This window comes from Coffea arabica, chromosome 9c, assembly GCF_036785885.1.
Source record: "Coffea arabica cultivar ET-39 chromosome 9c, Coffea Arabica ET-39 HiFi, whole genome shotgun sequence".
Classification (NCBI taxonomy): Eukaryota; Viridiplantae; Streptophyta; class Magnoliopsida; order Gentianales; family Rubiaceae; genus Coffea; species Coffea arabica.
Window position 1 is genome coordinate 36,371,929 of NC_092326.1, and position 18,704 is coordinate 36,390,632.

General features: G+C 34.0%; 1 protein-coding gene across 3 annotated transcripts; it reads right to left on the bottom strand.

Annotated features, from left to right (window-relative positions):
• Window positions 1-9,417: 9,417 nt before the first annotated feature.
• Window positions 9,418-16,445, bottom strand: LOC113708175 (probable phospholipid-transporting ATPase 4). Of its 3 annotated transcripts, none has more exons than XM_072064296.1 (11): window positions 15,586-16,445; window positions 13,752-15,208; window positions 13,516-13,626; window positions 12,986-13,262; window positions 12,331-12,419; window positions 12,138-12,208; window positions 11,799-12,034; window positions 11,113-11,238; window positions 10,794-10,892; window positions 10,499-10,690; window positions 9,418-10,334 (listed from the first exon to the last, which is right to left on the bottom strand). In XM_072064296.1, the coding sequence occupies exons 1-11, from the start codon at window positions 15,997-15,999 to the stop codon at window positions 9,696-9,698; spliced, it is 3,711 nt and encodes a 1,236-aa protein (XP_071920397.1). In that variant the 5' UTR covers window positions 16,000-16,445; the 3' UTR covers window positions 9,418-9,695. The 3 variants fall into 3 exon arrangements, with proteins under 3 accessions (XP_071920397.1, XP_071920395.1, XP_071920396.1); XM_072064294.1 differs by having other exon boundaries at window positions 11,799-12,008; window positions 12,124-12,208; XM_072064295.1 differs by having other exon boundaries at window positions 10,031-10,240; window positions 11,799-12,008; window positions 12,124-12,208.
• Between the last annotated feature and the right edge of the window lie 2,259 nt (window positions 16,446-18,704).

Here is an 18,704-nt window from a genome sequence, read left to right on the forward strand (position 1 = left end):
CAGAAATGGGGTCAATTACTTTAAGGCCCTCAAAGTTTGGTGCAATTTGTAATTTCCTCTGTAATGTTTGTTTTTAGGGATAATTTCAGATACCTCCCCCGAGGTTTTTAGGAATAATTTCAGAAACCTCTGAGTTTCAAAAATTACAATAACATTTGTTGAGATTAATTATATTGTAGCATTTAGCACCAATCAATAATTAAAAAGTGATATTAAAATAGCGAAAATAATATGATTCTATTCTTGCCCCTCATCTACTACATCATTTAATTAATTTAATACCAACCCACACATTAAAGAAAAATACTAAAATTTGATGTTTATCATTAAGGATCAAATCACATATAACATCAAAAAATAGTATATCATTTTATATTTTTCACTTAATACAAGATCCAAATTACTCTTTTTAATTACATACCAATTGTTACATATGATCAATAATAAATAATAAAAAAATTTGCAACTAAAATATTATAGAGAACAAACTTTAACATCATAAATATTCTTGTCAACATATTAAAGTTAGTTGCTGATATTTTTATGGTATTAAAACTTGCACTTTATAATATTTTGGTTGCAAATTTTTTTTTCATTATTTGTTGTTAATCATGTATGATAATGGATTTTATAACTGAAATGTGCAATTGAGATCTTACAATAAGTAAAATATATAAAATGATACACTATTTTTGATACCATATGTGATTTAATTACTGATGATAACAACAAATTCTAATATTTTCTTTAGTATTTGGGCAAATATTAGATTAATTAAACAATTTAGTAAATGAGTGATAATGGTGAAATCATATTATCTTCTCTGTTCTAATATCATTTTTTAATTGTTAATTGGACCTAAATATTCTAAGGGGATAATTTCAAAAACCTCCGTTGAGGTTTTTGACAATTTCATTTAGCTCTCTCGGGGTTTTAAAAATTATACATATCTCTCTCATCATTTAAAATGACAATACTACCCTTAAATATTTTAATGAAATTCCCTTGTTTGGTATGTTTATATTTAAAATGACTTTTAAAAATTATATTTTTCATACTTTTTCCTTCTTATTCATTTTTAAAACATTTTTTCCAATAAAACTGTAGAATTAACACTACTATTACTTATAGTTTCTATTGTAACCAAATGTCAAACTAGTAAATTTTTTATCAGTTAACTTTCTATGCAATCCAATGTTTTTGTTGATCTTTGTTTTCTATTTTTTTGGCATTAAAATTAACAACACATCAAAAAGAAATGGCCCAAAAATCACTACTAAATTATGATGATCTCACTCCTCAAAAATTTATAAATTCTAAATGAATTATTTCAACATTTTATTTTCTATCTTATAAATCTAAATCCATAATAAAATACCATCAAAAGTATTATATCATAGTAATAAAATTATTATTATTATTATTATTATTATTATTATTATTATTATTATTATTATTATTATAGTTGTTTATCAAATAGAAGTTATGAACATGAAAATTTTGGTATTTTGTCCTTATAATTATACAAGATAATCTTATAATTGTATGAAAAAGTAAATTAAAACCCATTACACAGGGACATTGTTAGGTATTCACATAAAATTTGACCAAGTCAATATTATGTTAATGTTTTGTTATTAAAACTATCAAATTAAGGGAGGTAAGTGCAATGTTTTAAACTTTAAGGGATTCCAGTGAAATTATTAGAAATCTCAAGGGAGGTTTCTGAAATTATCCCTATTATAAGATAGTAAACCTCAAGGAAGATTAATGTAATTTTTAAAAGCGGGAGGGGGATCAGTGAAAATAGTCAAAAACCTTTCAGAAACCTGAGGAGAAGTTTCTGAAATCGTCCCATGTTTAAACCCATCTAAAACTTTGTACTCCCTCCGTCCCGTTTACTTAGTCTTGATTTTTTTTTCACACAGATTAAGAAAGTGTAATTAATTTGGTTGGAAACATAAATTTAGATTAATAATTTCCTAAAATACCCTTATGCTAATAACGAAGAGTGCATTGGAAAAGCTCAATGTATTCAATGTAATGGGTTAGTATTTAATAACAATGTATTAATAACAAGATATTTAATAAGGGTATTGTAGACAATTTGAAAGATCATTATATTTCTTAATGGGAAAGTGGACTACAATTTGGGACAGACCAAAAAGGAAAACAAGACTATCAAAGTGGGACGGAGGGAGTAACTTTTTGCCATATTCTTTGCCCATGAAAACAAAACGGGTAAGATAAAATTACCATTGATCCTACTTTCTTTCCTTGCTTTTCCTTCATTAACAAATTATGTTTGGATATACATTTTAATGAAGTTAAAAAATGTTGGCACACAAAAATCACGTGCATAGGGAAAGCAATTTTATCACATATAAAAATATATTGGAAAAGGAGGAGAAAAAATAGTCAATAATTTATTTAATTCAAAACCGAACAATAACAAATATCAAGTCTCAATTATAAATATCAATAACCTTTCGCTCACAACAACTCATAAATCTCAACTATGAAACTTTCTCTCAAACCTATCTTTCAAGACTCAAGTCAACTCTTCAACCATATATAGACTAAGTGCTTAGGAAGTTGTCCGATGGTGTGTTTTGTTTGCTGACATGTCATTTGATGATTTGCTGAAAAGTGGTCGTTCTCCATGATTGTTGGCCTGTGGATTGTGTTTGTGAGCCACCGAGCCCTGGCTGAAAAAAATTAACTCCTTCAATGGAACCCAAGACCGGACTCATAGTGGTCATAATAATAATAATAATAATAGTGTTAGGCTTGTAGTGCTGATAGTAATACTCTGCTTCCCATTTTACCTAATGTCAGGTTTTTGGTGAGGTTAGAGTGTGTATTTGGGTCAATGTGACAACTTCTGTTTTACCTATTTACCCTTGTCTTACATGTTTATTTACTTTCTTTTTGTGGGTTGACTTAGTTTAGCTGTTGTTGGGTTATAGATGTCAAAACAATGCTTTGTCACTGTGTAACTTTTCAGCCATGCGTCCCTTCTTTGCCTCTTATACTTTCGAACGTTGTCCTCCGTACGTCTTTGGAAGCTGCTCCATACTTTCTGTCCTGGATTTTGCAGATGCTATCATGCTTTGTGGTTGGTTTATGCATCCGGTGATCATTTTCCCTCTTTCGTTCTGTTGTTTCAGCTATAAGGTTGGTTTGCTCTTTATCCCTCTGCTTCGTTCTCTGTTCTTTTGGAGCTTTCATTTCTATTGACCAGCTTCAGGGTAATTATCTCCACCAGTTTTTCGCTTTTCGTTTTATATGCTGTTTACTGCTTCTCCTTATCACCTGTGGCAGCATTTGCTATTTTATTCGCTGACTTTGTTCCTTTTTCCCCTGTTCCCGTGCTGATGAATGCTGATCCATGTATGCCGTTGCTATTGTGGTGAGCTCATTTTAAAACAAAAAAAAAGGCTTTCCCGCCTCTTTGTTTTCTTTCCAATATCTCATCTTTCTGTGCTTGTCATTTCCTCTTCTACAGCTTTATTTGATGTCCTTGTACTTGGGATTTTCTGGCATTCTCGTTCTTCCGAGGACGCTGCTATGGAGCTGATCTTCTGTTATGTGTTATGGCAGGAATTTGGTTGCAGGTCAGATGCTTGTTTCTTTGTTTTGGTTGGCTTTTTCCTCCTTCTGGCTGCATTAGTTGCCGGCTATTTCTTGCCTCCTTCCTGGTCATTTCATACTTTACTTATTTTCCCCAACATGCATTCTTCAGAATCTTCATGCTTTCTTTAGTATTTTTGCTTCGTACATTGTTTAAGCTTGCTTTACCGTTTTCGCTCGCTACATTTTTGTACTGTAGATGGTGTTCATGCATGTCTTCATCCTTTGATTGTTTTATTTCTTACATCAATTCACGTGTGTCGTGGTCTTCAGACTCTTCACTGGAAATCAGGAACTGCTCCACCAACTCTTACCCACTCCAATCTCCAGAGTCCAGACGTCCTCCTCACCCCTTTGTTTCTCCTTTTCCTTTTCTCAATCAATCAATCTTCTTCCTCTGCTCTTTTGCCCCTCTCTTCTTTTCTTCAACACAAGTCAAATCTCTTCTCTCCATCTCTCTGTTTTTTGTTTGTCTCTCAAGTCCACTGCTTTCTCCATTTTAATTTTGTTTATGCTGTTCCTGCCCCTTGATTAAATTTTCTTTTATTCTCTATTAAATTTTATTTGCTGTTCCAGACTTCCAGTTCATCTCAATCAGACTCTCAGGCAGACAGACACCCAATTAAAAAGTTTCGAGTTGTTTCACCTATTTGTTTCATTGTTCTCCCCTTGTGACCTTGAATCAATTTGGTGAAGGTTCAACCTTGCAGTGCGCTTGACATGGAAATGAAGTGCAAACTGATTTCAGAGTATATGACAAAGGTTACTTTTTTGTGTTGTATGATAACTTGCCTAAGCTTCTTTGGGTGATCTAAGGTTAGAGTAAATGGAATGCAAGAACTCTACTTATGCTTGTGATTATCCTTTTGACAAATTTCAACTTTATTTTTGGACGAAGCACTGCAATGTATTGGGGAAGAAAGTAAAGTTTTCCAGTTCTACTCTCAACATTTTTTGTTTGTTGACTATCTTCTTATGGATTGTGCCCTCAGCTTCATTACATAGTGGAGCTGAGTTTAGGCCATATATGACTTAAATGAATCTGAAAAAAAGAGGTCACTTGCTCGTTTGTATTAATTGTCTGAAACTTCTGCAAAATGTCACTTTAAAATAAAAAATTTATTTTCTGCAAAATGTCACTTGAGCTAAACTACTTCTTGGAAGGGATATAGGGTATATCTTTTAGGTTTATTAATTCTTTCTGCAAATTTTAGCTGACTGTTCTGTTTTAATTTGTAGGTAATGAACATATTGAAAATGCTGTGCCAGTACATTGTGATGATGAGCAAAAGGTTGATTGATCATGAGACAACTTCCAAGGAGCTGCTACAATTGGGCTGGACTCCATGCTTTGAACAAATTCTACATTGGAAGATTTTGTGAGCAATATTGTTCTTTGTTATAACCAAACCATGCAATCTTTAGCAAAAGTCCTTTTTTTTATAGTATTATAGGAGTCTTTTCTTTTGCCTACAGAACTGGGTTTAAAATTTATTCAGGCTGGTTTTACTTTATATTATAGGAGGAAATTCTTGTTCTTGCAATGGCAAGACTTTTCCTTTGGGATTGTCCTCAACATTGTTGGACTTACGGTACTGATGAACGGTGCAGGTCATATTTTATGTTTCATAAGATGGATGTTCACCAGCCGCAGTTGATATTCAAATACTTACCAATACTTTCATTTACAGAGAGTTACCTTTATCAGGTAAACAAAATGCAACTCTCTCTCTCTCTCTCTCTCTTCCCTTACTATATGTGGCTTATATCCTGCATTTTGGTGTGTACATTAACTTGCAAATCCATACATTGTTGGTCCATTTACCTGTACAATAGATGCTCAGTGACTTCCTTATGTGTCCTAAATAAAATGTTAAGCTTCCTTACATAGTCCACTACCCCTTTTCAGAATGGAATACGGTAATACCAACAAATCTTCATGACATGAAAAAAATTCCATTACTTTTCCAGTACATGTGAATGTGCCTACTGCTTGGTACCTATAAATGTGAAAAGTTGTGACAGTAATTGTTCCAATTTTTTGTTACTATAAGTAATGTGTCAATTATGTACCTGAATAGCATAGTGAGAGCTGGCATTAACTTTAAAGTATGGGGAAGAAATCTTCTTTAGCGATGATAATAAGCACATAGGTATAATCATGTGTTGTGTAAATCAGCAAGTCAAGCTTGACTGAGAAGTTTCTACCTTAAAACATCATGCCAACTCTGATTACAAGGTTTTGGAGGATGCTTGATTTTCTTTCTCAGATTTTCGGCTAGACAAGGTGGAAGGGCATGATAGCAGTTCTTTGGCTCGGTTCAGTTAATGTCAAGTGTCAACATGCTGCAAGATAACAATTAGTTTTCTCGATAAATAACTGATGCTGTTAAAAAGGATTTTAATTCCATAATATGTTTCATTCATGCTTCCTATTATCTTGATTTTGAATTTACAGTTGGATACTTTGAATGAGAAGCTACGTCAGTCACCAACTTATGGAGTTCAGCTTGGAGAAATAGAATCCTATGCAGTAAAACTGCAATTTAGAAGATCTTTATGTCAAGCTATTTTCAGGATTTAGGTTTCATTGTCCTTTTGGCACATGTGTGCCAAACAGAGGAAAGAAGGGCAATAAGATCCTTGAAGATGTTAGAAGCTGACCCATTTAAACCACTTCTTATCCTACTTGAGCATCAAGGCCTTCTCATGGAGCGGTCTATATCTATTTCTGTTATGATTTTTGTAGTTTCCTTTATGTTCCCTCCGTGGGTTCTTAAACAGTATTCTGGAGGTTTTTAGAATCATAAAGGTTATATTGCCCCCTCCATTTTTTCAGGATAAGAGAAGAGCTTTGGTTTGGAGTAGAGTCCTGGAGTCTTGAAAGAAAACTATATGTTGTCATCCCTTGAGTGGAAGTGAGGTAAAATTAACAAGTGCATTCTATATTTTGACAAATAAAGTTTTGAGACATTTTCCTTTCCTTGTTTGACTAAACCATTGGCATCAGATTCTACATAGTGCAGATATCTGTTTAACACATGCATAAATTGGTAATCTATTGTATCTGATTTCTAAGCCTCCAATCACTTGTATATTTGTTTATTAATTCCAAGGATTGTATTTCGATTTGGATCATGGATTTAACTGGAACTCTCTGTCCTATTGCAATGTCCTCTGAAGTCGAAAGGCTAACTCAGTTTTCAACTACTGAGCTCTAATGTTTGCAAATAGAAGTAATTATCATTTTTTTTTACAAAACAATTGTTTCCCTCTATTTTTTCAAAAGCTTATATTGCTTTCTCGCTTTATCCGCACTAGAACATGGATATAGGTCAGCATCTCCAGACTATTCTACATTGAAAGATGCTTATATGCTACATCAAGCCTTCTACTTCAAAGTCCAGGATGATGAAATGCGTAACTTATGAAATATACCACTTACTACACTACAAATGAAGCTCTCAACATTGACAACCTCAACATTAACAATCTCAACATTAATGATTGACAATCTACCTATTCTGTATTTTTACTCGAGCCTTCATGTATCAACAGTCTGCACTTATTACTTGTAATGTTTTTTACTTATGCCTTTGATATGTTATTCATTATAATTTCCAATTTTGTCAGTTCCTTGTTTCCAGTTTTTTATTAGTTTACTCAGCAACACCGGGCATGCCAGTCTTTGAAATCTACACCGCGCATAAGCGCGGTGAGCACCTCCTAGTCAATTAATAAGCTACTAGACTGGTAGTATTTATAAACTCTAAAATTTCATAAAACAAATATAATTGTAAACCAAAACTTACTTGAAAATTGATTTGAAATTTCCTAATTTAATATGAAAAGTAGACAAACAGCATACTAAAACAATTAGCTAAAAGGATTAGAAAACTAAATACAGTTTGGTTTAATTTCTTTCATTGTCTCTCTTAAACCAAACTCTTCATTGTCATCTCCAATGCTATCACGAGTTTGAATCTCCATGAAAAACTCGATTGCGATAGACATAACATTCATTCTCAACTTATGATTGGTTTTCAATTTCATTTTTACACGTAGTAGTGGATGAATCTTATACTTCTTGAGCAATTTCTTCGATTGATCACTCTTGTCAAAAAATTTAAACATATCCACCTATTCTCCATCTAATACTCCATAACTCAATTCATCCATGTTACTAATAAAATCTCCCAAAACCAAAAAATCATAATTTTTTTCACCAAGATTTTTAACCTCACCATATTTTTCTGTTGATTGATTCACATTGACAACTGCATCAACCTTGATAGTGTCACACTTTTCAACTAAATCATCCACTTCATAATTGAGATCAACCAATTCCATCACATGAATTTTCTCTTCAAAAAATTTATCAATCTCAACAAAATTAACAATTTCTATATTGTCACGATCTTTAATCACCTCTTTACTTTGACCAATGATTTCACTTTCTTTCTCAACTACTTGTAAAATTTTTTCTTGAGTCACAAATTCTTTATTTGCATGTGCACCCAAAATTTCTTCTTTATTTGCCTCATCAAAAACTTCTTTTTCTTCTTTTTCCATCACAAATTTCTTCTTCATCAATCATCCCAAACAAAATATGCAAATTATAATTTCAACCATAACAAAAATTTCAAAAGTCTCTTTATCATCAACAAACACATCTTCTTTAAATTAACTTTGCATTCCAAACCAATTTTTGACTTAGAATTATATTCATATGAAAATTCTATCACCAAAATATAAAAGAGGTCTGACCAAAACCACTAAGCCAATTGATTAGAGATGATAAGTCTTTTATAATACTTTTCAACCATTAATTTTCGCATTATTTTGAAAAATGATCTGACCTTCCTTCTCTTAATTTCTTTTGATTGATCTTAAAAAATTCACCCAAACCACACTTTTTAAGATATTTGTGCATTATTCTTGACCATTCAGATTTTTCTTTATCACCACTAAATGTGCATAAAACTTTAAATTTTTCGTCACTTACAAATTCTTTGTCCATGACAACTCAAAATAATTTATTTATCTTGACAAATATTTTTTTTCTTCCCTTCTTGAATTTCTTGACTTCCCTGGCTTCAGATTTGATCAAATTTTATTGTAACAATCAACAATCTGACAATATCTGTTTTGTTTTGATCACTGCATAACATCAATAATCATGACAGAATCCTTCTTTTTAGACCTCTGTCCAATTAGGGTCTTTTTTCTAATTCCAATCAACGAACTAGTACCTCAAAACCAACTCTTGTGATTCAATTTTTTAATATACGTATCACAACTTTTATACCTTTTTATGGTATAGGTTTCTCTATCAAAAATTTTTTCACCCTTTCCGACCACCATAGATACCCGAAAATCAAACTTTTGAATCTAGAACTCTGATACCACTTGTTGGCATAAAAAATCACGTGTATAGCGGAAGCAATTTTGACTCATATAAATATGTGGGAAGAGAAGCAGAACAAATAGTCAATAATTTATTTAATTCAAAACTCAACAAAAACAAATATCAAGTCATAGCCTTTCACTAATGACAACTTACAAATTCAATTATGAGACTTTCTCTCAAATCTATCTTTAAAGACTCAATTCAACCTAACTCTACTCTTTAATTAATAACCTACTAAACTAGTAGTATTTATAAACTCTAAAACTTCCTAAAACAAATACAAATGTAAATCAAAACCTAATTAGAAACTGATTGAGATTCCCTAATCTAATATGGAAACTAGACAAACAACACACCAAACAATAGACTAAAAGATTAGGAAACTAAATACAGTTCGGTTTAATTTCCTTCCAAAAAGAACCAGATATCACAGCCAAGACAAATTAAGTTCGCAAGAAATGCAGATTAGAGGACTTCACCTGCATAACTCTAAGCCTTGCTAAAGCTGCTAGCCATGCTTTATTTTCTAACTTGCTAAATAATTACAATATACTTCGATGATAATGAGGAAGTGATACACTAAATAATCATTTAGTCACTTGACTGGTTCCAGCTGATTGTTAAACTAGTTATTTGTGACAAATTCGTATATTCATTTTTTCGTTCGGTGCAATCTTTCCTTCAAGTGACGAATTTTTGCATCAACTCTTGCAGAAAATCCAATTTGAGTCCTCTTCCTGGAGTTCTGCTGCTCCCTCAACCACATTGGTTTGTTGCTTACATCAGTTCTACCGTACTTGATCTCTTGGATCACTTGATCATCCATGGGGTAGAATGATCTTTGGATTATACTGAAAATGAAGTATGGAAGGAGTGTAACAACTACTACAAGAAATGTTACAATCCAATACATTGGTGCAGTCCCAATGGCCTCAATAAGGATGTGAAAACCACCTTGAGAATGCTCAGGAAGAAGCATACCATACAAGACTAAGAAGATATACCAGCACAAGATGCTTCCCCAGATCAGAACATGGGTAATCCAAGTGAAGTGTGTGACTATGAGTGCAATCTGGCAGTTTACTATCCAGATTACACATGTATACATGATGGTACCGATGTGTGCTAGATCTGCCACCTTTCCATCTTGTCTGAGTGCAGCTGGAGAAAGTATGTATATGGTGACTGTGAAGATAGCTACAGAAGAAAGAGTGGCATTCAATATCCAGCCAAAGATACGTTTCCAGCTGAAACATATGTTTCTTTGTCCCTGTTGATAAAGTGCTGGAAACTATTCCAGTGACGGTAAAATGGTTAATCAAGTTAAAATCTTGCAAGAAGATTAGCTTTTTCAGGGGACAGTAGGGATGGGGACACGTGAGAATTACATGTTTATCTGAGGTTTCAAACAATGAAGGCTAGTGTTATGAAATCGTAGAACTTGTTTCTTCTCACCTGCAGACAGACATCAGCTGAAACATCCTGCTCTAGAACACCTAGTGCAATCACAGGCAAAGATGTCAACAGAACATTGAATAGGACCATATACCAATCGTCATACAGATCATCACCCGAGAAATTGCTGTAAATTTCATTGTAGAATAATGTCAAGCCAAATGCAACATTTTTGTAGATGAAGTAGAGAATCTGTAGCAGAACAAAATTTGTGTCAGTGAACCTTAATAAAGTTGATTATCTTTCTTTTCTGGGCACTTGCATACACGCAACACAAGATAGGATGGAGTATTACCATCTTGGAGATTCTCTTGTAACACCAATGCCCATGAACTATTAGTAAACGTTCCAAGAAATAGAACTGAGGCAAAGAAAAGTCACTTGCCATGACCGCCTGCATGTTGCATTGACACAAGGTTTCAGAAACTCATTCCATATTAGTTAGTAATTGATAAACAAGTAGCAAGTAGCTGTCATCCATTCTTGTAGATAAAATGCTGTTTTTCAACGTGGAATCCCTCAGTTAATTGCTGTGTATGCTTGGATTCAATTTATCAAACCTTATTCGCGAAATTAATAGTAATGAAAAAAAAAAAAGCCAGCCAAATATTTACCTGCATTCCTTCCATGCCACTGATTCCGACTCCAATATCAGCTTCTTGAATCATACCAACATCATTTGCTCCATCTCCAATTGCTAAGGTTGTCTTACCTGTGTATTCTTTTACAAGGCGAGCGATCTGATTTGCCGCAACATGGCAAGGTATAAAACAAACATGTATGTGCATAAAAGCTTGTATTAGGCATGATTAGTAGGCAAACAAAGTTATTAGTAGACTTGTGAAAGAGATTTACAGATGTCACGTCTAATAAGTGTGCTTATATTTCATTGAAACGTTTTATATTTTATCATGCATTAAAAAAAGGTTATAGCAGTCAGAATATTCATAAAAGAAAATGCAATAGAGTCAAGCAACTTTAACAAGGGACAAAGAGAAACCTAGCTTGAAAAATGCCGTGCAAAAGACAGAAGGTACATGCTGGAAGAAAATTCTAAGACCTATGTTTACAAAGTCGGCTACATATGTCCCAATTGATTAATTCGCTTAACCTCTACATTCAATTAGATGTTCCGCATGTCAATTTCACTAACAGCATAAAATCTCAGTTCAATGCAGATATTTAGTTACTCCTAGACATTTCTTGGGGAAGTAATGGCCACAGATCTTTGAGACTGACAGGAGAAAAAGAGACAGCACTCGAAGAAGGTGTAAAGGAAGAAGAACAGGACAGATCCTACCAAAGCTTTTTGCTTGGGAGAAACACGGCAGCATATCACTGAATCACACATTACTGCTAACTGTAAGAACTGGTTGCTGATCTCACTTCTTAGAGCAACTTCCATGGCTTTACCATCCACTGTCAAAGCAGAAGGGACATCCTTCTTGTTGCCTTTAACAATTTCCTGATATGAATTCCTGATTTGGGATAAAATGTCTTCTTCCACAGCCTGAAAAGCTAGACATAGACAAACAACTTAATTCCAGTGAATTATTTATGTTCATGCTGTTGATCATCTCTAGCAGATATTATCTATCATGGAAGTTAAAGAAAATTGTTTTCACCTTTAACTGATGACTGGATTCAGCTTCTTTGCTCAAAACCAAATGGAATTGTTTCATGTCATGGCGAAGTAAACTGCAAGCAAATCTACAAAATTACACCTTACAAGTTAGTATGGAAACTCAGAACTACAATGAAATGATTCCAACGTTTTTCATAGCATTACTACAGTCGCATCAGCTAGAAGGATGGAGTGATCACAGTCTTACCCAATATTCATTGCCGTTTCTCTTTTATCACCAGTTAGCAGCCAGAGTTTCAGCCCAGCTTGTGCAAGTTTATCAATGCACTGAGGAACCTGTTATCAAATCTCAGAAATATATTATGTTGATTTTTGAGTATCTAAACACTGGCAGGAATATACCAATACCATGTCAAGCAGTGAAGTCCAAGGATAGCTGATCTTAAAAATGTACTTGTACTACAAAGCAAATACTACTAGTTCCTATCTCCTTCATGTTATCCACCAAAAGATTCTGAAAGTATAAAATTGACTGTGTGAAATGTTGCCAGAAAAAAGCATGTTGATTTAAAAATTTGTGTACTAGTTAAGACTATGAAGAGAAAATATTCCAATATAAGGCCAATATGGAGAGTTAGATACTCAAAACAATTGTCAATCACAATACCCAAATTCCTATGTCACTTATTCAAATCCTGAGGGAAAAGAAATGGACTTGATCGCGTTCACTTAGCAAAATCTGGCATTTAAGTTGAAAACCTGCATATTTCATGTAATTTAAATCCCATTTCATGTAATTTAGGAAACGTAACTGATAAATTGCACATGCTGAATTCCTATAACGCTGAATAAAGGGGAATACAGAAAAGGAACGACAGAGAAAGGTAGGAAGTGAGCTTTACCCCCTTCTGTAGCTTATCCTCAACTGCTACTGCCCCCAGCAGAAACAAATCTTTTTCAATCATTTCAGAGGCATGCTCAAGTAGCTCTTCTCTTTCAGTACCTACTGTTGCCTTGGCTTTTGTAAACAATGTATTCCAACTCTCATATTCTACCACTTCAATCTTCTTGTATGCAAACAACATTGTGCGTAGACCATCTTCTGCATAATTTGATAGATGAGCCGTTGTAGCCTGCTGATATATCCTACCATTGTCTGCTAGTCTGTCAAAGATGATACTGACAACCACAGAAAACAGCTCAATTAGATGATAGAAACCCTGCAAGTCTATGATTGGATTACATAAAAAAAAATTTACATCTAAGACACTGCAGTAACTGTCGAACCTCATCCAAAATGCAGAAGGATATATTTAGTGGACTAAGCAGAAAGTTCACAATGACATGATTACCAACTTAACTATCTCCAGAACAAACTAATTCTAGTGGCATAGATTTCTTGGCTTTAATTGCTTTTCAAGCCAACACTTACTTGTCAGCTCCTTTGCAAAATAGAAAGATCTCCCCAGCCTCGTTGCTTACTATCACAGACATTCTTTTCCTTGCACTGTTGAACTCTAAAAGATTCAAAAGCTTGTACTCCCTAAGAGTTTCATATACATGTTGGTAAGAAGAATCAGACATTGCAAAATGAGTAACATTGTTAATAAAAGAGAAATATGAAAGGAAAAGATTAGACAAAAAAATTAATATCAGGCATAATTTCACCTCTTTACTTCAATTCCTGAAGAAGGTTCGAGCTCTTGAAGAAACATCACAGACTGAGTTCTTTGACAGAACTTAAATCCAAACTCTTGCGCTGCTATTAGAAATGTAATTTCTTCAGGGGACTCTGCTTCATACTTCAGTCTCTTGCTGTTACCATCTTCAACCGGAATGCCTGTATGGCACAGAGCCATAACTCTGAAAAACATTATCATGTCATGTGCATTTGACCCGTGGATCCACATTTTGTCCATCAGGCGATCATCTCTGAAATTGAAACCCTTAATAGTAGGTTCTTTCCCTGATGCAGGAATTCTTCTATGTTCAATATCTGAATTCTCTATGGCATGATCACAACCTAAAACAGCTTGCTTTGCATCAGCTTCAGCTACAGAGTACTCAAACATCTCAATGCTTTGCCCTGTGGAATCTGATCCATCTATGCTGATCCTATACCTTTCTACATCAACATTCATTCTTCTGGAAGCTGCAAGATCAACTTCATTTATTTCACCACCATAAGATATTCCTTCTATGGAACACTTCCTAAATTCCATTTGATTACAAGTCAAGGTTCCTGTTTTGTCTGAGAGGATCATCTCAACCTGTCCAAGTTCCTCATTTATATTTGATGTTCGAGCTTCCACTGCCTTACCTGATAATCCATCATACATCCTCATATCCTTATTGATAAGCATGGCTTGTAGAACTTTGACAACTTCAATTGAGACATAGAGTGATATGGGAATCAGGTAACCATACAAAATGAGGGACCTTACAAATTGCAAGAAAAACGACGTTACAGGCTTTGATGGTTTGAATGGTGAATCAGCATTTTCTTGCAAGCGAAGGTACCACCACATATCTGCTTCAGATTTTAAGACCAATGCAGAGCCAATTGAGGTTACTACTGACATCATAACCAATAACAGAAAAAGAACATATATAAGATAGTCTAGCCTTCTCTCTACGCGGCTCCTTTTCGATGGTGATCTGGTGGAATTTCTCACTGCTTTTGCATCTGGTCCACTAAATATCACTACTCCATACACGTATTCTGTATTCCGAAGTTTTGAGTCTCTTAATAGAATTTGGGTTGGGGACAGGGGATATGTTCCATTATTAAACTCCAAATTTCCTACAAAACTGTACAGGTTTGGATTTGGATCCTCACAATGTATCGTGGCTTGGAACTTGGTATATTCCACATCATCATCCAGACTAAGTGTTGCTTCTAAGCTTCTTTTCAGTTTCAGATTGGTTTCTCCATCAAGGTTCATGGTCTCAACATAGCAAACACCATCCTCATAGCTAGAAGACAACAAGAGGAGATCACTTGGAAAGTATTCGTTCTTGTTTACTTTCACAACATCCCCCACAGAAAGTTCTTTCCAGGTCTTTTCAACAAAATAACCATTCCTTGAGTGAACCTTCACTTTCCGGGAGTTCACATCCATGTCCTGGAAATTTGATTTAAGGCAGTATGAAGACATGCATCCAACTTCAAGAAAATACTACTCAGCAAAGCTTTATGAAATGCAGATTAGAGATCTTGGTTTCTAAGGGAATAAGAAGATGCTTCTTTAATTGCTTTTAACAAGAAAAACAATATCGGATAAACATTTGGCAATTAGGTAACAAATGTTCAACTAGTTCACTCACTTCTTAAAAAGTAGGCCATGAAATTGATTAAAAGAAAGCAATTCCGATGAAGCACGAAGACAGAAGTGAAACGTGTCAAACTTTTAGGATATTTTGAGCAAGTAAAGTGGAAAAAACAGAAAGCAAATTATGGTTGCATAATTAAAAGAATCCAAAAAGATGCAAGAGTAGCTACCTGCAAAAATCTACTCCAATCTTCTATAGCTTCTTTGAGCATGCTGATTCCCACAACGAAGACAAGGGGTGTAATCATACTTTCAGGACTAAAAGGAGCCAACTTGGGAATAGATAATGCTGCTCCTAACAGAAAATACAGATTGGCAACCCTGCGAAATTGCTCGAAAAGTGCTCTAGGAAGGAATGTCATGAAATTGTACTTAGTAGTCGACACGTAATTGCTGGGATACTTGTGTGGCTTGATCTTATGCAGCTCAGGCTGATTACAGAACACCACTCGCGAAAACCCCGGCTGCCCAAGAAGCTGTTGATTTGGTGCATCATTATCCGTTGTGCGAGGATTCAAACACGAAAACGTATACAGTTTGCTCCATTTTATCCTCTGCTTCCTCTTCCCTGATGCCTTCACCATCTTCTTCAGTGCCTAACTGTCAAGCTTTCCCCGTTTCTCACCACTCCTTCACAGCCCTTTACATCTTTTATAGTAAAAGATGCGATCAGACAAAATTCTGTAATATTAATTCACTCAACAATAACAACATAAGTGCTCCCCGTTTCAGCTGTTGCCTGTAGATGGTTTTAACTGAAAACATGCATATTCTCAATCGAGCTTTTTGTTTTAGTTGGGGACCTCAATCGCCACTCTCAAAGATTCATAGAACTACTCAAACTGAATTTTTCTCCTACATATGTTTTTCTTTCTTGTATGCATGTTTGATAAATCTCATGTGTCTAAGTAGTTGGCTGGCCGTTCACCATCTGCAATTCCCAAGTGAAACAAGAAAATTTAATTAAACAAAGAATTCTTGAATCAATGCAGGCCTTTCTTGTTTGCCTAAAATGTGTTCCATCTTTTAAAAATCGAACACCATTGACAAGTCCAAAGTTTCACAAGGTATTATAATTTGAGTACTCCAACTGATCTAAAATTTTACGAAATTTAGTAGTCAATGGATTAATCAGACGTCACTAACAGATGAGGTAAAGGCAGTCGTCACTGCTTAAATATAATTGGATACGTCTACATTCACTCGCCCAACCGCGTTTCTTGGAAACTCCACGCCTGATTTGAGCAAATGGGAATTTTAATCTGTCGAAACTTGGAAGTTAATTAGTTGTCCTCTGGATTCGAGGACAGAGATGAGTTGCCTTTATTGCAAATGGCTGATTACGAAGCATAGAGTCAACTAGACCATCTGTTTGATGATTACTAGGTCTAGTTCCATCTTTCTTAGTATCTTCTTGGGTTTATGTATATCTTTTTTTTTCTTGGAAATTATTTGGAAATACAATCAATTAGATAAAATTTATTGAAGCATTTTTTTGGATGTGATATACAAAATGTGTTTAAGTGTTAATTGGAAAAATATTTTTCTAACAATAAATGTTATTTGAAGAACTTTCGATGCTTTAGGAAAACAAATATATTTTACTTAATAATATGAGACGATGAATAGACTGTTGCACATATTCGTTTGAGTCTTGCACCCGTTAAAGTGCATGCGACTTGTTAGAATCACCACAAATCACTTACCCCTGTTTGATACATAGGAATGGTCCAGAATGGAAAGTTCTTTCCACTTAAGATTTTTTTTTTCTTGTCAGAATGGGCAAAAAATTATTTATCATTCTATACTTAGGTAACCGAAATCACAATGAAATGTATATTTCTTTTCCAATGCTTGCTATAATCTTATTGAGAAGGCAAAGTGGAATGAAAAATTTAGTATGTTGATTTAATTGTCCTAAATATGACATAAAACACATAATTAAGCAGGAATTAGGATGAAAAATAATACTTGGTTAGGGGAAATGTAAAAGGAGTAAATAGAGTTGGGCAATTGTCTGACAAATCAAAATTACAACTACTCAAGCCTAATATGCTATATGTGCAATGTGAAACAAGTTTAAATGATACAAACTCAATAAAGTGTAATGCCACAAATATTTTGAAGTAAAAGTAACAAAAAAATATGCCAAACTTTCTTTCAATAGACCAAAAATAATAAATAAAATGATATGTAACTAAAATTCCCTTTTGTTGGAAATTTTCAAAATTTTTATTTAGTGATTCTAGGATGTACATACATGTATTGTATTATGAATCAAATGATTTTAAGATGTACATATATTGTGATAAATGTATATTTATTCATGAATATATTCATGTATGTGGGGATCAGCAAGGATAGATTTATAAATTTGATCATAGAATTATGTGATGCATGAATTTGTACACAATACCTTGAATATATTCATACAAGTATTTATTATGTTCATTTGTTTCTTAAACAATTTCTCCTATATAAAGAGGTTAAGTAGAGAGTGCTTTACTGGAAAAAAAAATCACTTTCTTACTATTTTGAATTCTCTCGGAAGCACTTCTTAGTTCAAAAGGGTTTGTCTTATTTTGTGCAAGAGTTTAAGACAAACAAATTTCATCTTATCTAAAAAGATGTTTGTCCAAGTTTATTGCACGCTATACATGATAAATAAAGTTTAAAGAAAAGTGATATACAATCACGATTTGAAACCAATTCTTGCTACTTTGTTTGCCAATTCATTGTAATACCATCAACACCTTTCAATAAACAAAAAGTACTCTTGAAGTACTTGATTTTGCTGGTGCAAGGTTTTTGTTCTACAAATGTTTGTAGTTTTTACAGCACAAGTACTATGATAATTTTGTTTCTTTTTTCTGAACTTTCTTACTCGACAAGGCATTAAATGTGCACATACATTTTGGCAGCACAATATATATAATGTCAAAAACTTCAAAATCTTAATACTCTTTGCAGTCCCAAACACTGGAAACATCAATCTCTCATAAGATTCCCAATGCGTTCTTCCTTCATTCCTTTTCCAGTACATAAGATTCGGAATAAATAATTTGCCGACAATTACTAGTACCCCAAAAAATTAGAGAACAAGATTGAAAATTTTTGCATGCACAAATTTGGCATTTGAAACGTACGTAATAGTACAATTAAGATGAATGCAAGTGAAGGGCTTTTCTCATTTGGTTCGAGTTCTTCAAGGTTAGTTTCATTGGTTTTTTTTGTTTGTTTGGCTTATAGGGTTGCAATTGTAAGGCCGGCTGGAGGCCCCAACCTAAAT